A 25,867-nucleotide genomic window follows, 5' to 3' on the forward strand; every position below is an offset into this window, starting at 1 on the left:
AATAAGGCTATCTCATTTATTTGCTATGTCCTCAGCTGTATAAGAACAGCTATAATTTCTATCAACTAGTTATCAGTCTATTGGTCCTGGCCTACACCGTGTAAAGTGCATCTGTAATATACCGCTACAACTATACCCCTAAATGATCCTCGGCAGCCCTAAATACACTATCTCCTTGCTCTTTTTTGTCAGACAAGACATATAAAAAATAAGTAATCTAATCTCCCTAACAGGCTCCCTAAATTTTAATGCATTAAAAATCCAACTTAACACTACTGTTAAAAGGAAAATGACAAATAATTATTTATAGTAATCCTGGTCTAATACTGCTTGGACACAGGAAGAAAGCAAAGAATTATGGACAGTGGTATGTAAATCATGACTAGAATGTAAGCACAGATAAGACGTGTTGATAATATTTTCATTCCTATCCCACAGTTACCAAATAATAGTTACCAAAACAAAAACAAAAACACATTAGACTAATGATAACATATCCTAGATGTAATTTTACTGAGACTGTGTTTTATGTTTCCCATCCTCTGAACCTTTTAAATAATAGTTAACTAGTAATAGAACTATTATTTATTGAGTGCCCACGATGTAACAGGTAATGGGCTATGTGCTTTACATTCCTTTCAGCTAAAAAGTTCGTAAGAATCCTAGTGAGTGACAAAGCTGAGATCAGAACCAAGGGTTTATTTGATTTCAAAGTTTCCAACACTCCATGTAAATGGAATTAAAAAAAAAAAACTATATAAATGATATGGGTGGCACTGACAGTCATACTAACATATGAGCATAAGTTATTTTAATGCAACACAATCTTCATTCCAATAGAAGTATCAAACAATTGTTTACTCAAAGATCATTAGGAGGGAAAAAAGCTGCTAGGTTCAGAATTCCAGTTTTACACACACACACACACACACATAAGCAGAGTCAAGACTTAAGTAAAATAGGATGGTTGGCTGGTCCAATTACTCGGCAGAAGAACTGGATCTTGAACGCAGCCCTGAATTACCTGGCTGCCATCTTCTTGTGCTTTTCGGATCATGTTTTGTCGTGAGTCAATCCAATAGAGCTGCTTGTCCAGTGGGTCATAGTCAATGGCCCGGACATTCCGAAGGCTGTGGATAGGAAGGACGATGTCGGGGCTCTGCTGTTCATCAATCACCATGCGGTTGATGGCACTCTTTTGACTGAAGAGCAGGAAAGTAGTTGGAGCTTAAAGAAAGAAAAAAGCAAAGAGGAAAAACATAGTTACCCTCAGTCTTGTATCACTCAAAGATTTGATCAGCCTGTTGTCTGTATCTCATAGAAAACAGACATGTATGTTGAAAAGGTAAGGTTGAGACAAAACCCTTTGGAATGCCTCCAGAAACTCTCTTAGAGGCAACACTGATCAGCGCTCTGGTTACCAAACCAGTTATGAATTTACCCCATGATAACAGCCAACTAGCCACTTTTTCTCTGTCTTGTCCACAGTGGTATCATAGGACACTTGATTTTAATGAAGCATTTAATAAAGACAGACAAAATACTCCTGTCTGCCAAGTAAATAATCCTAACTCCTCCATAACCAATTCTTGTAGGTGGAAGGAAGCCTGGGTCTCCATAGGTCAAAGAAGAAACTTCAAGATTGGTTTTAGTCTCACTTCTCACACTATTTAGTCGCTTGATCTTAACTAAGGCCCTAAACCTCTTTGGGTCAAAATCTACTCAACTGTAAGATAAGGTCATAGTTATGTTGTCCTGGTCATTGAGTTGCTATAAAAATTTTACAACATATGTGAAAATACTTTAAAAACTGTAAGGCATTATGGCAATTATACCTCAACAAAAAATTGTAAGGCATTATGTAAATATCAAGTAAAAATAACTACTGTTTATTATTATCAGTAGTAGCAGTAATAAACTTGGTATTAGTAGGATTCAAACAAACCCTCACTGGTTGCAGACATAGGCTTAATATTTTGCATAGTGGGTTGCAAGGAGAGGGAGCCAGTAAAAAAAAAAAAAAAAACACACTTAAGTTGATGCCCTTAAATTTATGAAATGGGAAAATGCAACAGAGACAACATTCCCTTTCCCAGGGACTAGGCCTCTAATCTAGAAAAGGACAGCATCTGGCAGTGCTACCAAAAACTTCAAAGTCTAATAGCATTTTTAAAATTTTCATTTAAAATATATGTAAAAATTCCATAATTATACTCTTGTTGCTCAGTCATCACCTAAATCCAGGAGAATTTTGTCCTTCTCAGGGATATAAACATAAACGGCCAAGACAGAACTCCCTGCTTTATTTCCCCTTAAACCCCATTCTTCACAGCTCCATTACTTGTGGTTCCCTGGTTGACTTTACATTTACACCCAAATGTATATTGGCTTAAATCCCAAAGAAATTCACTGGTTCTCACAAAGAAACTTGGTATTCACAGCACTGAAATTCTGCTTTGAGTTCCTCACTGGCTAAAAGTCCACACCTAGCTTGGAAGATTTAGAAAGTATTCCAATGATCCCACTGGAACTCTCCATTACCTGGAGTCCATAACATATTGATTTAACAACTTTCAGCAATTTTAGTAGAACCCATGCCTTAAGCAGTAAGAATACAGGTCACAACAGAGTAGTTAACAAGTCTCCCATCTTTTTTTTTTTTAAAGAATTATTTTTTTCGCAGTACTACATTCTTGTAAATCAAGAAAATAGAAAAAAAAAGTTCTGAATTCTACATTTCCAACAAAATAAGCACCGCTTATACTAAGACATATGATGAAACTTACAAGAAAGACCCCACAGTTTTAGGTGTCCACTTTTCCTGCCTGGGAAATACTCAAATATGTATTTGGCTCCAAGTATGTTTCACTGGGTAGTTTTTTTTTTTTTTGAAACAAGTTTTAACCTTTAATAAGATTCCACGATTAGGTGTTCTAGAAATGTGGATTAAGACAAAGCCAAATATGGCTCCAAATAAATGCTTGTTTCAAAAAGTCTATGGATGACATTAATAATTACAGCTGGCTAAATATTTCTAAGAGGAAGCTGATGTTTTGACTTATTTACAAAAGTGACGAAGAATATGCAATTTTGTAAGCCTAAATCCATCCTGATTTATGTAACCTCTAACCACCACTCCCTCATCTCCTGCAGAATGCTTTCCAAACCGTCCTGTGAGGTTGACTCTGTTTTGCATTCCCGCAATGAAGACAGCCACACGCAGAAGTTGGAGGATGAGGTAGGAGGAAGCTCTTCAGCTCTCCTTTGAAGACACAAGTGTTCACCCAAAGCTTAAAGAAAGGTATTACTCTGGTGTAAGAACAGCATAAATGACAAGGCCAAGCCCACCATGTCTGACTGTGCCACTTGTGCATTGTGCCAAAGGCACCAAGTAGGGACTGAAGTCCAGTCCACACTTCATTAGCCAAGTCAAGCACCTAGGCAGCTGCATCTGCCCAGAGGAAACACCTTTTCCCAATTCGCACAAAGGTTCCATAGAGGCCAACCACTTCAGTACTGAACAAGGGATTACACAATTTGGCCTCCTGTTTCCTCTCTGACTTAATCTCTATTCACTGTGTTCCAGAGACACTGGCCTCCTAGGTGTTCCTCTAATATGCCAGACATGCTTCCCCCTAGGGCCTCTGCATTTGCTATTCCCTTTTGCTTGACAGGTCTTCTACCAGGTATCCAGCATAGCTCATTTCCTCACCTCCTTCAGTTCCGGACATAGTGTCACTTTTACAGTCAGGACTTCTCTCATGACCCTATTTAACACTGTGATCCTCTTACCCACCCTTTCTTGCTCTTAATTTTCTCCATAACACTCATCTCCATCTAACTCATGACAGAGTTTACTTATTTAGTTCATTATCTGTCCCACTGAAATGTAAGCTCCATGAGGGCAGGGATTAATGTCTGTTTTATTCAGTGCTACATTCTTCACTGGCTCAAATGATGCCCAGTGTGGATTAGGTGTTCAGTAAATATTCATTGAAAGAATAAATGAGTAAACAAATGAAGAAACAAGCATGAGATCATGATAACTAAGGACAGCCCTGTAGCCATGATTCTGAAAGTAAGGAAATAAAATTATTTCAGAAAACTGGGAAAGAAAAGAAGCATTTATTTAGGAACTCCAAGATGTCACACATCATACCAGATGTCATCCAATACCCCAAATTACTCCATTTTATAGGTGAGCAAACTCAGAATGGTTAAGTAATTTTTAAAGAAAAGCTCAGAAAGGTTAAGTAATTTTTCCCAGGTCACAAAGCTGCTGCTGAATGGAAGAGCACATGTTTTTCCAAATCCTGTCCTGCTTCTTCATTCTTCCATTTAACAATGATTTCTTGAATGATTACTATTTACTGAACACTTTTTTAGGCACCTAAGATACATCAGTGGAAAAACAGGAAAAAAATGCTGCTTCATGGAGTCTATATTCCAGTAAACAGATAACAAGTAATAAGCATAATAAAGAGGCTATAGTATATAAATAATAGAGTATATAAATTATATAGTATATCAGAGAGTGATTAAGTGTCACAGGAAAAAGAAAAATGGCAGGTAAGGGGCACTGGTAATGTTAGATAGGGTGGAAGGATGACTTGCAATTTTAAATCGGGCAGATCAGGTCTCACTGTGGAGGTCACAATTAAGCAAAGACTTGGAGGTGAAGTATATCCATGCAAATATTTGCAGGAAGAACATTCCAAGTAGAGGAAATAAGCAGTACAACAGTCCTGAAGTAGGAGTAACTGGCATATTTGAAAACAGCAATGAGGCTGGTGTGGCTGCCATGGAGAGAGCAAGAGAGAGAATGGTAAAAGCTGAGGTTAGAGAAGCAAGGGGGGGGGCAGTGCAAAGTGTGGGGTACGGATCATGCAGGAACTTGTAGGCCATTATAAGAACTAGGTTTTCACTCTGTGTGAAATGGGAGGTTTTGAGCAGAGTAACAACATGATCTGATTTAGCTTTTGAAACACAGGTCTAGGAGTAAATTACACAATGTTAGAAAACTTTTTGAGGGCAAGTACTTTGTGTTAAACTTCTCTTGTAATCTGCTTTGGAATCTAATACATCTGTGCACAAATATTAAATAGTACTCATTATAAAAAGAACACGCAACAGGAAGCCTCTTGAAACACTGCCAATCATCTCAGAAAGAGCCAAAGACAGACATTAGGGACACTCAGCACTGATTTCTCAAGACCTTCACTCACCAACTAGCACACACTGGTAAAATCAGCCCAAACAATAATGACCTCAAAAGGTCTTTCCATATTCTTCTGTCTCCATCCTCCATCACTTATTACCCCCATTTTCTCCTTCCAAAGTTAAACTTCTTAAAAAAGATGTCTGCATAACACATACACTACCTCCCCTTCCTTTTCTCCATTCACTTGTTGATCTATTCCCATCTTTCACCATTACCTCCCTGAAATTACTTTTTTTAGGGTTACTAATAACCACCTCATCCAAATATCCAATGGATACTATTTTAGGCCTCACCTTACTCAACCTGTCAACAGCATTAACACAGTTCTATTTTGAAACAATCTTCTGTCTTCTGTGTCACTATCTTCTCCTGGTTCTCCTTTGGCCTTTCTCGCTGCTGCTTTTCTGTGTCCACTGCCAGCTTTCCCTCCTCAACCAGAGTTCCTGAGGTTACCAGACCCCTTCTTTTCGCCACACTAGAGTTGGCAAATTATGGCCCACAAGGTAAATCTGGCCTGCTGCCTGTTTTTATAATAAAGTTTATCAGAATTGAGCCACATTTTAAAAATGTAACATCTATGGCTGCTATCACACTGCAGTGTACAGAGCTGAATAGGTGTGAGAGAGACTATAGGATTCACAAAGCCTAAATATTTACTCTCTGGCTCTTTAAAGAAAAAGTTTGCTGACCGCAGGTCTACACCTTCTCCCTAAGTACCTATTTTAAATACATGCTGGCATTTCTAAAATTAATACCTCTAACCTCATCTCTCTCTCTGAGCTATGGATTCTTCTATACAATTTCTATCTATCTAATCTATCTTATCTATCCTATCTATCTATCTATCTATCTATCGCTGCGTTAGGTCTCCGTTGCTGCACGCGAGCTTTCTCTAGTTGCAGTGAGTGAGGGCTACTGTTCGTTGCAATGCGCAGGCTTCTCATTGCGGTGGCCTCTCTTGTTGCGGAGCACAGGCTTTAGGCAAGCGGGCTCTAGAGCGCAGGCTCAGTAGTTATGGTGCATGGGCTTAGTTGCTCCGCGGCATGTGGGATCTTCCCGGACCATGGCTCGAACCCATGTCCCCTGCATTGGCAGGTGGATTCTTAACCACTGCACCACCAGGGAAGTCCCTACAATTACCTATTTAATATTTCTATTTCCCATAGGAAAATCAATACAAACCTAAAATTTTAAAATTCTTTTTGAAAATTAATCCTCCCCATTTGCTACCTACTTAAGTGCTCAAACCAAAAATCTAGGAGTCATCCTTGCTTCCTCCCTCTTATTCTTCCTCGTATACAACTCATTAACAAGTTCTGTTCATTCTAGTTTCAAAATATACCTTGAACCCATCGACGTCTCTCCATCACGACTGCCACCAGCCCCGTCTAAGTCGACCTGCATTATCACAAGAGTCTGACTGCCCTGCAGCCACTTATTTTCCTCCTCAAATCCATTCTCCACAGCAATCATGTTATTATATCTTATTCAATTTTCATAGCAACCCTACAAGTTAGTTACTATTATTATTCCCATTGTACAAATGAGAAAAATTAAGGCTTAAAAAATTTATGTGACTTGCTTCGGTAAAACACAAAACTTAACGTGTGACAGAGATGCCAAACCATTAAACTGTAAACTGATGTACTTTCTTTTTCAGAACTGAAGTCTTGAGCCAGAACAGACTAAATCCTTTCCTGTGTGACCTCCTATACTTTCAGGCACAGAATAAGGTAATTTCAATAGTTCACTATATCCAATATCCTACAGCAATTTTGTTACCTTCTAACTTAGTGAACCATACCCTACTTCTCTCCCACGAATCTACTTTTTCTGATCTATTTCTTTATCATATCTACCAATTTGTTCTTGTCTATCCACCAAGACATGGGCGTTCATGCACACTTGAATCATAAATCAGGACTCCCCAAGCCAACAATCTTTTGTTACACACTGTGTTTTGGTGTTCTTAGCACTGTACGTGTGCGTGTCTCTGTGTGCATGTGAATCTGAGAAGATCTGGTAACATCAGTTAGAAATAAGTGGCGACCACTCACTATGTTCAGAGCATGTGCTCTCCAGTTTCCCTTCCCCATGTATTTACTACTGTTTCATACTGGGCTAAATTTACTCATAGCATTTTCTGCCTGGCCTCTTACACACTTAAATTCTTCATCTTTAGCCTATTCTATGAACTTCAAAGGACAAGGAGATTGTATTTTGTAGATTCTCTTTGTTGTACTGTTTGTACTGTTCTTCCCTTATCATGAATAAATATGTATAGCACACATATGTGCTGTCTCTCTCAAAGAAGCGATGCAAATTTTTCAATACATATTTAATCCCCAAGGATAAAAGACTTACTTTTTCTATAGTATCAATTTTTCCATAACATCAACTAGTTAGCACCAAACAAATAAAAGTAACAAACACTTGCATTTTTCCACGTTTAGTCCTTCCCTTTTATTAAACAAATGATCAACTCTGGACCTCTACAACTTTTTACTCTATAAAGAACATGAACTACAGTGTTTTCAAAATCCTGCTTTCTCCTCTAATTCTAGATTGTTTTGGCGGGGGGGGGGTGGGGGGGGGGAATGCAGCTTACCACTACAAGTCCTGTTGTCAGCATTAAGAGAGTAGTGGGCAGGGCATCCACAAACAAAACCTCCAACTGGCACTGCCAAGCAGAGGTGGGAGCAGTGCCCATTGCTGGAAGCACACTCATTCCACCCTGCCTGCCGAGAGGAGTGAAACACGAGGATGTCCATCACATAATCCAAATGGCCCTGAATGATGGTGCGGTTTTGGCCACTGGTTTTGTTGGCACGCTCGATGCTGCGTCGGCTCCAGTCCGTCCAGTAGATGTAATCTTGGTACTGAGTTAAGCCAAAAGGATGAGGCAAGTCATCTGCTATAACCTCACGGTTGAGTCCTGTTTTCAGAAAGGTAGTAGAAAGGGGAGAAGCAGAGAGATGAAGTATGTGAGAATGTAAGAGTCTTGTTGGCAAAAATAAAATAAAATGTTAACATATAAAACATTACTTTTGTAAGCAATTTAAAACAGAAAAATTCCTTTAAAAGCAATTCTTAAACCAGACTGGTCCTCTGAAATCAACCCACCTGCAGTCTGACCCCATGCCTCAAACTAACATTCTTGCTACAAATCACTGAGTTTGTTTAAACTCCTGTAAATGGTCTATTTTGATTGTGGTCTTATTTTCCCTCCGTAAAGGTCTATAGTTCAACTATTTTTCCTTCCATAAAAAGATGGAAATGCATATATTGTATTTTATTGGTACAAAAAGTCACTTCAGGAATATCCAGGGTGTTATAAATTCCATAATAAGCCCAACAGTAATGAAATTTCCACATATTAAAGAGATATGAATCCAAGTATTTGGCCCACTATTAATAAATAGGATACAGTGTGAGACAGAGGAAGAACCTAGACATTCATATGAAGTTTTATTAATAGTATCTAACCTATGGTAAATAACAGCCACTGAGTTTTGCACAGAAAGGATTATATACTATCTGTCTGAACAAAAAGGAGTACAGCTTACCAAGCATATTTGAAGATTCTATTAAGTTGGTGTCCAGGTCTGTCCAATAAAGCCTCCTTTTAGCATAATCAATAGTTAGGCCATTTGCTCGCCCCACATTTGGAACTAATGTAGTACGTTCACTTCCATCCATGGCAGCTCTGTCTATCTTAGGCTTTCCACCCCATTCAGTCCAATACATAAATCTAAATTCAAAACAGTGGACATTTAACATTTCATTTTTGACTATTTGGGAGAAAGGCTCATATTCATGCATAGTAACTAAATGAATTTAAAGAAAATATACATTAAGTCAAGGAAATTGGTAAAGCAAAATCATAGCTATAATTTTTTTCAAGAATATTGGCAGCCTCAACTAAATATTTTTTCTCATATCCTAAAAAGGAAGTGAGTCAGCTTTCCTTAGTCTTTCCAATGAATCTGTTCCATCCAAAACCTAGGAACTGGAAACAAACCAATGATTTCCTTATTGCAGCACTTGCATTTATAAAACTAATATTCAAGAAGTTAGGAAAGAATTAAAGCTCTGGTCTCAGAACCTGATTCACTTCAGAACAAAATACATGTATTTCTGAATACAAGTAATTCGAATTTTTTAATTTTTAAACTTCTTTTCAATTTGTGTCATCAACTCTCCCCCAAACCAAGTTGCAGCAGTAGTACATCAAGGGTAAAAATTAAGAGCCTTTAACTGAAATTTAAAAGCAAAGTTTGAAAATGTATTTGGTCACATGGTCCAAGGTAACATACTGCTACGTGTAAGAGCAACGAACCACCCCTTAATGTGTCAGCTGGTCAGTGAACGCTATTACTACAACCCCTGTGAAATTTTAGAACACTCTTTTGCCTTTATTGTATTCTTTTGAGTTTTCCACCTTAACCTTAGAGCGGCCCAACAGTATAGGCTTTTTACACATGAGGAGGCCAAGGCACTAAAAGTGTGACTGATTTGTCTAACGTCTTCAAGCCAGTCATATGGCAGAGCTAGAACTAGAAGCTAATCCTTAGCCAAATGCCCTTTCAGCTGAACTAGTTGTGCTAGTTTCAAGACACTCTGAATACTGGGACTAGGAATGTTCTCCACATGCCAGGTCTCATCAAATACCCATGGGAGACATTCACTCATGAGCCTGTTAGCTGATGGTTGATTTGGTAGCAATGTATGAACACGCTTTTCTGAAAACTGAAGTTGTCTCGGTCTTTGTTTGCATTTGTACTTGTCAGCTGACAGGCACGTGCACACCCCAAGAGCCCAAGAGAAAACAACTGTGGGAGAAATTTCACAGTTGCCAGCAGCCACATAAACTAGAGACCTTCGTCCCAACTACTAAATATATCTGCCTGGTAACTAATGTTTAGAATAAAAATCACCATAACCCAATCACAACATGTCAGCACAGAGAGGGTGCTTTCAGTATGACCTTCTTAACTACATGGCTAACAAGCTAACCATGGAACTGACTGATTCAGGGAAACTATTTTTCATTACGGCTATAGTAAATATGTTTGTATGTTCACATTGTTAACTTCTGCTTTTTAAAATGGAGTTATTCTTCGAATTTCAGATTTCTTAGATGCTGGCTTTTTAAAACTTGCTAAATCATGTAAGAAGGATCATCTACCGTTGAAAAACATGTCACGTTGTAAATAAATAGTTTATTTATCAGAAAGTTCACTGTTTACTATCAAAGTTTCCCCAAGTTTATAATAATAATCAAACTAATTGTCCATTTTTGAATTAACAAACATTCTAGAATGGAGCTTGTAAAATGCAGTTATTTCCTAGCACACATTATTTCAGTGGGTTTACTTTCATAGGTTTGGAATCTGGCGTAACCTGGGAGAGAGTGCAAGCAAATACAGACTTGATGACACCTTTAAAAAGGCTGTCTACTTAGTATATAAGTATGATCATTAATATTTAATTATTAATCCATTTCACTAATCTTTTTCACCCAATGTTAATGATGACAAAAGTCAAATTTAGCAAATTATTATTAATTCTAAATCAGTGAAATCTCAACTAATGGTTTTAAGATAAAGCCTGTCTATGGTTGACTTCTCAAATTCCTAAAGGCATTACTTAAGACATCAAGAATATAATCCATAACTTGGCCATGAGCAATGCAGTTGCAAAGAATGCATACAAAAAGCTGTTTACCCTTCAGCGGGGTCCAATGCAAGAGCTCTGGGACTATCTAGGTCTTTCCACACCAAAACTTGTCGGTGCTGCCCGTCCAACTTTGATACCTCAATTCGATTTGTTCCTGTGTCTGCCCAGTACAAGTTCTTCCCAAGCCAGTCTACTGCCATGCCTTCTGGATAATCTAAGCCAAATTCTACCACATGTTCCAGTGCACTGCCATTCATAAAGGCTCTGCTGATGGTCTGCAAAAATAAGATTAACAAAAAAGTCACAGGGCTTAAGTACAAAACACTATCCAGAAGGAAGGTATGGTTTGGTTTTCGTTGGGTGGGAGGATCCAGAAGAGCCAGAGGCATAGTTTCTCAATACAATTCACATATTTTATGAGCAAAGAAAAAAAAAATGATGTCAATCTCTAATAAATGCAACTGTGACCTCAAGTTTTATTGCCAATTCAGGGAGAAAGTTTTGAAATTTTTAAGGACCAGAAATGTATTCTAGTAAAACAGTGGAATGACTATTCTTGTAAAATTTATTAGTAATCAAGTGAAAAAGATGTGACCAGAATGTTGTAGACTTTTAACTGGTAGTCAGCTTCCTGAAGGTACTTGAGAGTAGGCCATGCCATTGTGTCAACTGAAGATCTCAACAAACTTATATTGATACCTTATAGAAGCGCATATGACTATTATCATACCATTACCACTGTAGCTTTGAATCCCCTAAAAATTAAAATCGCCATAATTCAAGCTATTAATAATAGCGGCTACTTCTTGGCAAGTACTATCCTAAGTACCTTGTGTACATATATTTTCTCATTTAATCCTCACAACAGCCCTGCAAGATAGACATTATCGCTATTTTCAAGATGAGGAAACTTACAAGCCCACATAATAAAAGCCAAGAGAAAGCATTTATTCACTCATTTAACAGATTTTACTGAACACCATTAGAATCCAACTCCGGCTCTAACATTCCATGATTTTTGCACATGAGACAAAATTTTACGCAAGTTATCTAAAACAAGTCCAAAACAATCTGGAAGAAGGAAAGCTTATTCTCCAGATTTTCTGGTTAAGAGCTCCTCCTTATTGACTCAGTGTGCTTTTCAATATTTATTCTAGGGGGGGAAAAAAAGGTATGCTATAACTCATAATTGGCATTTTCTACCTCAGTCAGGCGCCCCAAAATTTTTTTTTAATAAATTAAGAGTCAAGTCTCTATAAGCCATTTATATATGAAGCATACAATTGCTTACTCTCTAACTGAAGAAAATGTCACTCACTATATTCAAACAGAACAAAGTAGAGGAAGATTATGTCTTGCAGATTTAGAACACTCAAGCAAAGTATCTTGCACTAAAAGATACTTAATAAAATACTGAATGGGCCTTTCCCTCGACTTCCTTTAAAAAGTTAAGTGTTTTTGTTGTACTCTGCCTATTAAGTAATGAGGAAAGCTGATAATAGCACGAAGACTCAAATTCTAGACGCTCTCCCTTTTAGCCCCCAGTTTTAATATTCCAGTTCTTTTGCTAACCTTGAGTGATATGTCAGTCCAGTATATTCGGTTGTCTGTCACATCAAAATCCAAAGCAGAAGCTTCTTTGACACCAGTGAGCGGGATGGCCACGTTATTATTGTTAGTTTCCAAAGAAATTCTCCTGATATCTGCTCTCCGTGAAAACAAAAGGAAAGCCTCTGGGACAATGCAGGTCTTCATGTCACTGATGAGTTCAAAGCCAATGGGGCAGGCACAGCGAAGGCCCTGAGGTCTATAGAGGCAGAGATGGCTGCATCCCCCATTCTCCTCAGCGCAGGGGTTGGAACCTAAAATTATAAAAGGGCACAGAAGGACACACGCATTGACACAACCAACACATTTTCAATTTAAAATGACTAAGCATTTGTTTCACAAAGACCGAGGATTATATTTGCTCCCAAACCTGGAGTTTCAGTTCTAATCTCATAAACATGCACTATGAGGATTAATAGGGAATAAAAGGCTAGGCACAGGTGTGCAGGCCTATAGTCCCAGCTGCTTGCAAGCAGGATGGCTTGAGCCCAGGAGTTCTGACCGGTAATGCTCTATGCTGACTGGGTATCCGATTAAGCTGGCATCAGTATGGTGACCTCCCAGGAGTGGGGACTACCAGGTTGCTTAAGGAGTGGTGAACTGGCCCAGGCTGAAAACGGAGCAGGTCAAAACTCTTGTGCTGATCAACTGTGAATAAAGGTATGACAAAAATACTTTCCTTTGTACCCACAGTAAACTTTAAGTAAACTGCATTATTCATATAACAGAAATTCTTTTCATGAAGGGGTGTGTGTGTGTGTTAAGTTTAGCCCTTTGACTCAAACTATGTAGCCAGAGTACTAAGCCAACATTTAAAAGGTCTATTCCTGCCAATCAATCTGATAACTTAAAGTTCTCATTTGTTTCCGGGTAAACAACTTTAAAGAAAGTTCTCGATTCCAAAATTACTCATGGACCATCTACATGGTGCCCAGCACTAGGTCATCCCCAAATATCACTGGACTTGGTGATATGCTGAAAATATGTTTGGAGGTTGCAGGAACCAAAAGAAGAAAGTGATTTGGAGTATTTTCCCTGGGACATTTATTTAATTTCTCTGGTTCTTACATTTAGGGTTTGACAGTAGGGAGGTGGAAAGAAATGGAATGATAGTCCCTGAGAAAGAAGATAATTGTCTAAAAGCTGTTCACTGTCTTCCTTAGCCACCATAAGACACCATGGGATATGATGTAAAAGGTATCAGACTTTGAGAACAACGTACTTGTACCACAAAGAATTTATGTATATCCCCTCAAAACATCAACAATTTACACTACTGACTTTACAAGCTGCTGACTGTCTCCATCTTTTCTCATTCCTGGTTCAATCTCTAAGAGAATCGTGCAATTACTTACCAATGATTCGATGAACATTTGTGGCCTTCAGGCCCATGAGGTCAGGGAGCTGGTCTATGATGATTTCCCGCTCTGCACTTCGTTTGTGTACTCTTTCGATGCTACGCCTCTGCCAGTCAGTCCAGTAAACATAGTCACCCAACAAAGTAAACCCAAATATGTGGGGAATTTTGTCTTCCACTAGCACTCGTCTCCCAGTCCCATCGGTATTCATAACCTTCAAGTTTAAGTTTAAAGAGAAGGAAGAGGAAAAGATGTGTACTTACTTCTTCAAATGTATGTAAAAATGACAAAACCAACTGTGCCTACATCAAGATCCAAGTGTCATCTTAGTTACTCCTATTACAATGCTTTCACAAAATGACAACATGTTCATTTAATGAGAATGATTTCAAAGACTCAATGTAGGCTCATATTTTACCTCTATTTCTCCAGTCTTTTATTACCCTTCCTTCTGAAAATTCTGGCAACATTAGATTTAGTATGCACCTCCTCTATTGAATGACTGTGTAAAAATTAAAAGTACAATAGTATCACCTTAAGTTTGCTTGTACGTTTGTTTCCAAATAATAGTGTACCTCTGCACATATTATTTTATTACGTATTGTGCTTTATAACATATTTTATCCTGAGAGTTTTGCCTGTTTGACATCTAAGGAAACTAAGATTCAAATAAGGTTACACAGCTTGTAAACAGAGTTGATGTCTTTTTTAGGACTCCTTTATTTAGTGTATTTTTTATTTCATTGTTTTTGTTTAAAAAATTAAAAAAAAAAACCAAACACTCTAGATACTCTCTCTGCAACTAAGTTTCAAGTAACTAGGATGTATCAGCTCTTTCCAACTACCCTACAGTCCCCAACCTTTCTGGCACCAGGGACCAGTTTCGTGGAAGACAATTTTTCCACAGACCGGGTGGAGGAGGATGGTTTCAGGATGATTCAAGCACATTACATTTACTGTGCTCTTTATTTCTAATACTATTACATTGTAATATAATATGAAATATATAAGGAAATAATTATACAGCTCACCATAATGCAGAATCAGTGGGAGCCCTGAGCTGGTTTTCACTTGCCACTCACTGACAGGGTTTTGATATGAGTCTGCAAGCAATTGATTTATTACGGTCTCTGTGTAGTCAAACCTCTCTGCTAATGATAATCTGTATTTGCGACCTAGAGCCCTCACATGCGCAGTTCACAGTAGGGTTCGCGCTCCTATGAGAATCTAATGCCGCCGCTGATCTGACAGGAGGCGGAGCTCAGGCAGTAATACGACCAATGGGGAGCAGCTGTAAATACAGATGGAGCTTCGCTCGGCTCACCTCCTACTGTGCAGCCCGGTTCCTAACAGACCACAGACCACTATTGGTCCGTGGCCCGGGGGTTGGCGACCCCTGCTATAGCAACATTATTAAATTCATTCTGACATTTTCATTATAAACATCAGCAATTTCCCTAGAAGTGGCAAAGGCGTCTTATCTGTCTCTGACATTACAGAAACATGTACTAATCTTCTGTTCTAAAAGACAGAGGAAGTATTCTAAAGCACCAACTTCCAAGTCCTCATCTGAGAACATTTCTATCATTTAAAGTGGCCTGTGTACCAGGCAAATCAGCCTTCAGAAATGTTATTCTGTTACTAATAACATGTACATGCAAACACCCACCTAAAAAGAAGTATCAGGCATAATCTTATACAAGTATTAATTTTTTATTCATAAATTATATTCCATGTAAGTCAATACTGTGATGCCTAGATGGAATGACAAGCAAATATCTTTATCTCTCCTCTCTAAAAATTTTAAAACACTTGCTGACCTTCCCCAAACATCCAAACCTTGGAAACAAAATACTTAAAAATTGAGCAAAGTTGTGCTATATTCTTGTATCTTCACTTGCAAATATCAATAAATATTTGATTTATATCTGATGGAAGAGAGATTATATTAGTTGGATGTTTATCTGTTCATATTAGATACAAGGGGACTTCTATTAAGCCAAATGAATAAATCTATATTTAAATACAATGTTTTTTAAAAGTCAAAAACATAGTTAAAGAGAATTAAATACTACTCCAACTCCTAACATTACATACTTTTTAAAGTTAGTAATTTCTCCTTGAGACATGAGTTTGGATTTTTTACGTATTTTCTTGCAACAGACCATTCCTGGATATATTTTATGATGTCTACGGTTTATCTTAAAATTACTTTGGTGTTTAAGAGTAAGATGACTAAGCAGAGAAAAAAGGTCGATAATGTTTTCATATATAACTAGGATGTGATCTCTAGAATAGCAGGACCCTAATTCATCTATTTATGTCTTTCACAGCTACTATTAAAGAGCCTGGCAGAGAACTCAATAAATACTTGTTAAATAATTTTTAAAAGGAGGGACTTCCCTGGTGGCACAGTGGTTAAGAATCCGCCTGCCAATGCAGGGGACACGGGTTCAAGCCCTGGTCCGGGAGGATCCCACATGCTGCAGAGCAACTAAGCCCGTGCGCCACAACTACTGAGCCTGCAAGCCACAACTACTGAGCCCGTGAGCCTAGAGCCCGTGCTCCGCAACAAGAGAAGCCACCACAATGAGAAGCTCACGCACCGCAATGCAGCGTAGCCCCAGCTCGCTGCAACTAGAGAAAGCCCACGCCTAACAACAAAGACCCAATGCAGCCATAAATAAATAAATAAAATTTTTTTTTTTTTTTAAAAAACCTTTAAAAGGAGACAGGTTTCCTAAGACCTATGACAGTCAAGAAACCTTCTTAAAAATGGGAATAAAAATTTATAAAACAGTTCTTATCCTTAGATCCTAGCTTAGCCATGTGAATGAATGAAAGGTATTCTTGCCCAAATTTTAAATCCATGTAAAAATGCATACTACTGCCTACTTTTAGAGAATGGATACATTCCTGATCCCTCGTAAAAGCAGAGCTCCAAGAAAGAATTTCTGGCCCCATTTTATTACTGCCCGGAAACTCTGATCAGGGTGAAAATCTTTCCTTCATTAGACATAATTTAGAATAGTCATTATTTTAGGTAGGAGAAGCTTACTTTAAAACTCTGTCCTTTTGCCTCCACCCTAATATGGAGATTCTTTCTTGACTCTGGTATCTTCCTCTACCCTCCTTGCAAAAATTTCCTCCCAATACTATGTCCTTCCTTCCCAGGATCTCCAATTTCTCCCTCTCCATAAGGTCCTTCTTTTCTGCCTTTAACACAGTTTCCACCATTTTAGAAAGACACTGTTTAAAAGCTGAATGATTCTGTTTTTGCTGCCATGTTCTTTGAATGATCTGTAGCCGCTGCCTCCACCTCTTACCATTCATTCCCTTACCTCCCTACAACTGGCTGACAATCTGTGACTCGCTCAAATGACTACTGAAAATGATCAGTGACTACTTTCCAGTTCTTCTCTGCTCTTGTGCTCTTGTGCACAGTCTGCTTTCTATCTCTTCATCTCACTGGTTCCTCTTTCCTTTTTCAAACCTGGCTAGATATGTTCCAAGATTTCCTGAGTTGTTCTCTGTCTATAAAACACCTTTCAACAAGCCCATCAAGTCTTAAGTCTTTAATATTACCTTATGCAGAAAAATTACAAAGATGTAAAGTTCTAGTCTAAAGTCTCATCAGTTTCTACTGCAATATTTCCCACTGCATCTCCCAGAAAATCTACTGCTACCTCATCTAAAATGTCAGATACTTAACAGGAAACCTATCTTCTCCATTAGGGGGAGGAGTTCATCATCCTATCAGAGAGCATCTAACACAGAGTGCTAAACATTCTGTATTACAGAACTCTAAAATAATACTCTCTTACAAGTGTATGGTATAGTAAAACGTGTCTGCTTTTACCTTATTCCTCGTTTCAGTATTATCTTAAATCAATTATTATCTTACATTTAATAAATTAATACTAATTTTGCTGATTACTATGCTCCAATATTGGCCTTCCTATTAAAATTTATTTGCTGATCTAAAAGCATACACTAGTTGCCTAATACTGAACTTTTTAAAAATAAAATCTAAATTTCTACTTCAAAAACATTACAGGATCAACCAACTCTCCTCTTTCATCAGTTATGTGTCCTGCAACATTCTTGTTTGTTCATTTTGAGACATTAACAGCTTAAACAAAGATAGCTGATTAGCTATGAATTTAGATAATGGGCAAAGAATTAAACTGAAAACCACAGTGAGAAAAATAACAAAAAGATAATCCAAAAGATTCTTCTGGTTTACACAACTCAGCATTTTCTTATTTAGCATATATTCTTCATTCTTCTCCTCTCTAAAAATCTCTTATGATTAGCAAACAATACTCTGGCAGAATTAGACAGATTTGGATTTTAAATATAAGCTCTATCACTCACTAGATACCCTTAAGGAAATTTCTCACATGTAAAATAGGGAGAGAGCACTTACATTACTGAATTATTTAAGAATTAAAGAAAAGAATGTTTACTTATATAGCACAGTATCAGATTAGTAGATGCTCAGTGAATGCTGGTTCTTGCCTTTTATTGTTTTAGTAAAATGCTTTAGTCCCTAAAAGTAAACAGCTATATTTAAATGGCTATATTTAATTAATTTAGTAAAATATAGTGCTTCAAAATAAAAATTAATACATAAACATAAAAGGATATGTGGAAGTAAAGGACCAAACAACCACACAGTTTTAAGCTGAATAAAAACAACACAGACCTTTCTGTATCCTGGCAACTAGTGGAAAACTGCAGGGCTGCAGCCTTATTCCCATTTCCAACCCCCATTTTTATTGTTTGCTTATGCTACTTAGACGCACAGTAACTAAAACAGTACACAAAATGGAGCAGTTTGACAATTTGATTGGAATATACTTTTTGCTGCTCTACCAGACCCTCAACTCCACTCCCCACCCCAAATCAAACAACATTAATAAACATATCTACTAAATGCAAATCACATGAAAAGCATGATGAATGCTAAGAAGTTTACAACAGGGCCTCTTCTAGCTAAGGGATTACAATCTGGTTGAGGAAGTAAACTAAATTTACATTAAAACCATACACATACACCCTTCTCTGGCCTACAGCTAATCAGGAAAAACTTCAGGAAGGAGCAGGAGTTCAAATCCACCTTCAAGAATTAGAAGAATTTTGACAAAGAAAAAGAGAAAATGATTTTTCAGAATAAAAGAAGTAACATACGTTAAGACACAGTCAAGGATGTCTTGTTTGACTGACTTTGAAAGAGACGCATTGAGGTAGAAAGAATACAAAAGGGACTCAGAGACAGCACCCTATAGGAGGTATGAAATCCCAGGTAAGAAAAACTATAGAAAACAAGAAACTTCTGAAAGCACTTTAAGGAGAGTGACATAACAAAGCTGTATTTCAGGAAGACCTCATTTACCTCTATCACTGTGTCCAGATTGCGCTAAAGATAAATATCTTAAATACAGAATTATGGTTAATAAAATATTTTCAATTTCTATGGGATGATAATAGAGGTCCAAAAATCCCCTTTCTGAAAGTCTCTGGGCTAGCTCTATTTTAGAATTTGGACTTCTTTGAAATACCGAAAGGCTAACACAATGCACATGTCGTATCACCTCTACCTGGGTCCAGGACAGCACTTCATTGCCTAGCATGATAATATTTTTGCAGCAAGACATATACATATTCCCACAAAGGGGGATAAATAGAGACTACAATTAGTCTTACACTGCTTCAAGTCAGACTCTTTTTTTTTTTTTTAAGTGTTTTTTGATGTGTACCATTTTTAAAGTCTTTATTGAATTTGTTACAATACTGCTTCCATTTTGTGTTTTGGTTTGCTTGGGCTCCCGCACCAGGGATGGAACCCGCACCCCCTGCCTGGACCGCCAGGGAAGTCCCTCAAGCCAGACTCTCTACCAACTGAATTAATAAAAATAACTTTCCGTTTCGAGAGCTTTTTGGATTTCAGAATTGCACATAAAGGATTGTAGGTTAGGAATGCTTTGGTGATCTTCACTCTGGTCCCCTGACAAAACTGGGGCTTGGATCAGTGTTAATGCTGCTCTAAGTGCAAGCAAGGGTCTCAGGAAGAAGAAAAACAAGCAAAGGACATGTTAAAAAGATAAGGTAATTTTTAGCAACATCTGGCAAAACAACAACAAATGATAATGAAGGTCTTAAGAAGATCTTTAGAATAGCACAGAGTCCAAGAACTGAAATATAGTTCCCTAAAAGCCACAGCTATGGATTTTATAGCTTTGCACACTAGAGTATTAGACCCTTCCAGCTAGCTATTCCTTGTTCTCTCACTTTAAAGGCAAAAACTAAAAATGTTTTTTTTGGGGGGTGGGGGTGGGTAGTGGAGTAAATAAAGTGCACACTAAAGCTAGATATATCATATCTATTTCAAATTAAACAATGTAATTAAGATATGCTAAGATACTTTAAATGTAAATTTGTAAGCACACTGCTTCCCTTAATTCCCTATCTTCCCATTCTTGACTGTTGTAGCTTTTTACAACAGGGTTGGGTCTAGAACAGTGCTGCCCAAAAGAAATACAAGTTACAAATGTGAGTCATGTGTGTAATTTAAAATTTTCTAGGAGCCAGATTTTTTAAAGTTTAAAAAAAAAACCAGGTGAAAGTAATTTTAATAATATATTTAATCTATTCATATATATCCAAAATATTTTATTTCAGCATGTAATCACTCTTTAAAAATTTATTAACGAGATTTTATGTTTTTTCTTACTAGGTCTTCTTAGTATGCATTTTACACTTCAAGCATCTCAATTCAGAGTAGCCACATTTTAGGTGCTCCATAGACATACGTGGTTACTGGCTACCCTAGTGGACCGCACAGGATTAGAATTTCATGGTGGTGACTCTACAGCCCACAACAAAATTAATTTACTCCTGTTTTAGATTAGATCTCTGTCCCCTCTCAAACCTGACACCTTCAGGGCTGCCCTAGACTCATCAGGCTCAGTAAAGCCACAAACAAATGTCTTCCATTTCGTCTTTCCTCCCTCCCCAGCTATACTATACTTAATTCTAATATGGGTTAAAATTACTTCAAAAACTGATTTCTCATGAAAAGAACTAATAAAACTCTACTTTTTTCATCTTTTATCACATTTGTAAGTTTACATTTCAAAGTACTAGCTGAGATTTGTAAGAGTAAGGACAAAGGCCCGATTCTTTCATTTCTTTTAGGTTATCTCAAAATAAAAGTATTAAAATCACATTTATATTAATACGAGAATCCCTATCTGCCATCTCCTTGGCTCTCCCCTTAAGAGCATTCTAGATTGACAGATAATGGTTGAAGCTGGGTAGTTCCTGAGTATCTTTACTCTGCTTTACTATGTGTCTGAAATTTTCCATAATTAAAAAAAAAAAAAAATGAAGGGAGGAAAGATAAGGAAAAAGTCCAAGGGCACTTGAATAATAATAATAGTTGTTAGTAATAAATGCTGTTATCATTTTTGTTGTTCATATGATGTAGGAAGCAATTTATAAGAATCCTCTGAAGAGATTAAGGGATCAAAAGCTTAAACAAAATCTGATTGTGAGACTTTACTTCTAAAGAACTACATATTTCCCTTTATACAGAGTCTGATTACTTTCTGAAATGTGTTTCCTTCCATTACTTTTGCAGAGTTGACACTTCTTAGAAAATTGGCTTCTGCCCTAAATGCTTCTCTTTTATCAGCCGCACAATCTCTCTACTGGGCAGAAGCAACATAGAGAAACAAGAACATGTTGCTTTGTCTCAAAGAAAATTACTGTTACATTTCTCATACCCAAGGAGTAACAGTTTTGGACAGGTTACTAGGTTTGTAAATACAGTTTTAAGCCCCTTTATGTTTAAAATAACAACCCAAATCCTGGTAAAAGCTTGCTTGTACATTCTGAATCCAGAACAAATGCACCATTTTAGGCCATTCCAAAAGATAACCCTTATGCTTTAAAAGTTGAGCCAACACTAATTAAGTCTTCTTGAGGGTGTGTTTCACCATATTACCTCAGAGTGGTTTAATTAAACTGAAATTAGGCTTCTGTCACTTCTAAAATCTACCTCCAAATCTGAACCAGAGTCTCCAGTGGTTTCAGCTGCTTCAACCACATTGTGGTATGGATTTAACATTCCGAGGCATTCCCAAATATTGCAAACCACACTGAGCATATGGGCTACAACAGGAAACAGATGTGGGTTAACCAGAACATTATCTTCACAGAGAGGAGGTAATGGCAAACCTTCTGCAGACATCACATCCGGTTTTTTTGAGCAGTTTCATCAGGCCATTAAATGTCAAGACAGGATTACCCATGAAATCCTGGAATGCAGCCAGTCTACTACCAAAGTTGCTGCTATGCAAATTCACTTGACTGGACATGTTCAAGAGATAGATGACAACAGGACAACCAGGCACCCACCATAAAATGAACGGAGAATGCTATCAAGTTCCAAGAAAGAAATGCAAATGAACCATTCCTCTTACACTGTTCCAGCCAATATCCAAAACAAGTAGTAAATTAGAAGTTTATATATATATATATATATATATATGAGAGACAAATAGGTATCGTTGGGGGCTGATTCATATACTTCATAGGTTATAAAGTATAATTTCACAGAAATGGCATTTTTGAAAACTATATCGATGGGAAATAACATTTCAGTCATGCAGAATCTCACCGGGGTGAGAAGGAAAGAGAAATGCTTTGCACTCAGTAGGGGAAGCAAAGGGATGCCATGCTCCTGTTTAAGAGAGCAGTAAGGGCAAATTCGGTGCTGCATGTAAAGCCTTTTAACCTACTTCAAGACATATTATGTCTGAGTAAATACAAGTGATTTTTAATATGGAAAGAAAAAGTATCAAACTTGCACTAGGTAGTTTCGTAATATTTCTTCAAGGAGCCGTGCTTAGAATATTAAACATTTGCAGTTACTATGCTCTTTTACAGACAGAGCTACGAATTGCTATTGTGACCAAAGCATTCTAAAACATGAATTACTCAGGAAAACTATAAAATTGAGAACAGATTTTCATCTGAAGGTATCACTATGATGAAAACCAACACCACCTTAGTCAATACTCAAATGCTTCATGAGACACTTGTGAGAACCCCACTGTCCTGGAGCCTTTAACAAACCCTAAGGGAAACACATTAGCATATTAACAAGGGGAAGATGCTCCCTTTCCTCTCATTCTTTTCAAGCACAACTAACATATATTTGGAGTCTTAGTAGGAAAAAAAAAAAAATCACCTCTAACATCTTAGTATTAAAACAAATTACTCAAGTACCAATGAGCACGCCTTATGCCCAGATATTGGTTTTTAAATACTATCCTTCATTAAAAAGAACCATGGCTCCTTGGCATGGGAAATAAGAGAAAGCTGGAATATGCTGTTGTTCCAAAAAGTGTTTTAAAAATGACGGGGGCTCCTTACAAAATTAAAATTAAATTACCATATGATTCAGCAGTCCTACTTCTGGTACATATCCAAAAGAACTGAAAACAGGATCCCAAAGAGATATCTGCACACTCATGTTCACTGCAGCAGTATGCACAATGGCCAAGAGGTAGAACCAACTTAAATGTCCATCAACAGATGAACGGATAGAGAAAATATGGTATATATATACAATGGAATATTATTCAGCCTTAAAAAAGACGGGAATCCTGTCACAGACCACAACACGGATGAACCCTGAGGACATATGCTAAATGAAATAAAGCCAGTCACAAAAAGATAATACTGCATGATTCCACTTATATGAGGTATCTAAAGTAATCAAACTCTTAGAAACAGAAAGTAAAATGGCAGTTGCCAGGGGCTGGTGGGGAAGCAGTTGTTCAATAGGAATGGAGATTCAATTTTGCAAGGTGAAAAAGTTCTACAGATCTTGCAGAACAATGTGCATATAATTAGCACCACTGTACACTTAAAAATGGTTAAGATGGTAGGTTTTACGTTATGTGTTTTTCACCACAATTAAAAAAAAAAAAAAAAAAAAAAGATGGAGGCACGTCAAAAGGACACGGAATCACCTTGAAGGTGCTCCTAATGCCAATTCTGCAACAATTTTTGCAACGATATAATGATGATAATGAAATATAGCCTGTAGAATAAACTGAACATCCATGGGCTCATATATATACATATATATGTGCATACATATATATATGAATAATTGAATAAATAGGAAAGGGGACACCTCTTCCTTATGGGAGAATTCCAATTAATATAACAGGAATAATGGAAATGGTATCAGTGTTAACTTCCTGGTGTTGATCACTATTCTATGAGTACGTAAAATGAACCTGGGTGAAAGTTTTATTACTCTTGCAAATTTTTTGTTGAAGTCTGAAATTATTTCAAAATGAACAGTCTAAAAAAGAGGCAGCAGAACTCAACACAAAAAGTACTGTATTAGGAATCAGGAAACTTGAATTCCATTGTTTTCTTCATAAATAGCAAGTTCTATGACCTCTGACAAATAAAAGAAGCTAACTAATCAAAAAGCAACAAACAGTGCTGAATTCTGGGAAGAGAAACCTGGGATAGAAAGAACAAATGTTTGTGTAAGTATATGACACTATCTAGAAACCATCTGATAATGTCTAAACCATCTGAACATGGCTTTTTTCCCAAAGACAACAACACTTTGAAAACCCATGGAACTCTGTTTGCTTACTATCTGTAGACTAATGAAATCTATTGTGGCAGAGAAGGGTTTGGGATTTTTTTTCCATATTTTAAGAATAACACTGCAACTAAAACACAATAGTAGTGTTATAAATCTCAACCAGACATAAAGACCAAGTCATAAATCAATCTAAAATCGAAAATAAATGAACATTTAACTTTTTAAATGTCTAAAGCTAAGTGAAAGAAGCCATACTTATAAGGCAACATACTGTATGATTCCATTTATGCAAATCTAGGTGCAGAGGTTGCCGGAGAGTGGCCGTGGGGAGTTGAAAATAAAGGGGCAGCACAAGGCAGTTTTTGTGATTGATGGAAATGTTCTGTATCTTAATTGTGGTGGTGGTTACATGACTCTATGCACTTATTAAAACTTACAGAACTGTAAAAAAAAATCAATCAATCAACAACAAAAACAAAAAACTGAACAGGGGCTATATTAATAGCATAAAGCCTCTAATTTCAGTCCTACTTACAAGCTCTACAAGCCTGGCAGATCTCAGAAGCTCAAAATTATAAGTGAAATAACAAAATACTAATCTATTGAAAATCTCAGCACTATAAAAGGGATTCTAACTCCTTCCCTCAGATTATTATTTCAGATCAAATCTACCAAAAAAACAAATCATAGTACAATGAATGAAGAGTTTAGGAAATCTATTAAGAGTTCAACAAAAAAATTACAGGGCCTGCATTATAACATTCTCAACATTTTAAAATTGTAAGCTACACTTAAAGTGGGAAAAAAATTGAAGGAGAATCCTTTGCTCGTTATGGATAACTTCAGCAATGACTATTACACAGAATCCTTAAATAGCTGGTGATAAATTAAGTTGAAACAAGAAGTTAAAATACTTGTTATTGTTAACACTGCTCTATGTTTCGCAAATTCCCTCCGAAGAAGCCCCAAACCTGTGGTCCTTGCCATTATATTACTTTTTACCCTCTCCAAACCTTCTAAAAACAGTAAAAATAAAAGCTCTATGACCCCTTTAAAAGTATAATAGTTTCCCAGCTACAGGGAAATAACCTCCTGAAAAATAATGTTTTACATGTACTCCATTAACATTTACATGTTTGGCAAGCTTCAAACAGCAGCTTTAAACATTTATTTAAACCAGCCATGCATGTTAATAATGGAGTAGCCTGCATACAGGTCAACGCAAAATCTAAATGAATAGCTTACCAGACATCGCTATTAGTAAAACTGAGTTACTAAAGATATTGAACCCCCAACAGGCAAGTTTTCTTTAGGTGATAGGAATTAAAGGCACAGTAAATAAGGAAAAATTTAAAG

General features: G+C 37.1%; 1 protein-coding gene across 1 annotated transcript in view; it reads right to left on the reverse strand.

The window, feature by feature from the left end:
* LRP6 (LDL receptor related protein 6) overlaps positions 1-25,867 on the reverse strand; it is a 179,495-nt gene that overhangs the window by 32,982 nt on the left and 120,646 nt on the right. The window contains exons 8-13 of the mRNA XM_068560706.1: positions 13,864-14,080; positions 12,473-12,762; positions 10,949-11,175; positions 8,788-8,972; positions 7,830-8,156; positions 1,025-1,227 (exon numbers count right to left, since the gene is read on the reverse strand). Coding sequence (XP_068416807.1) covers positions 1,025-1,227; positions 7,830-8,156; positions 8,788-8,972; positions 10,949-11,175; positions 12,473-12,762; positions 13,864-14,080 — 1,449 coding nt within the window. The remainder of the gene's footprint in view (positions 1-1,024; positions 1,228-7,829; positions 8,157-8,787; positions 8,973-10,948; positions 11,176-12,472; positions 12,763-13,863; positions 14,081-25,867) is intronic.

This window comes from Eschrichtius robustus, chromosome 13 (assembly GCF_028021215.1).
Source record: "Eschrichtius robustus isolate mEscRob2 chromosome 13, mEscRob2.pri, whole genome shotgun sequence".
Taxonomy (NCBI): domain Eukaryota; kingdom Metazoa; phylum Chordata; class Mammalia; order Artiodactyla; family Eschrichtiidae; genus Eschrichtius; species Eschrichtius robustus.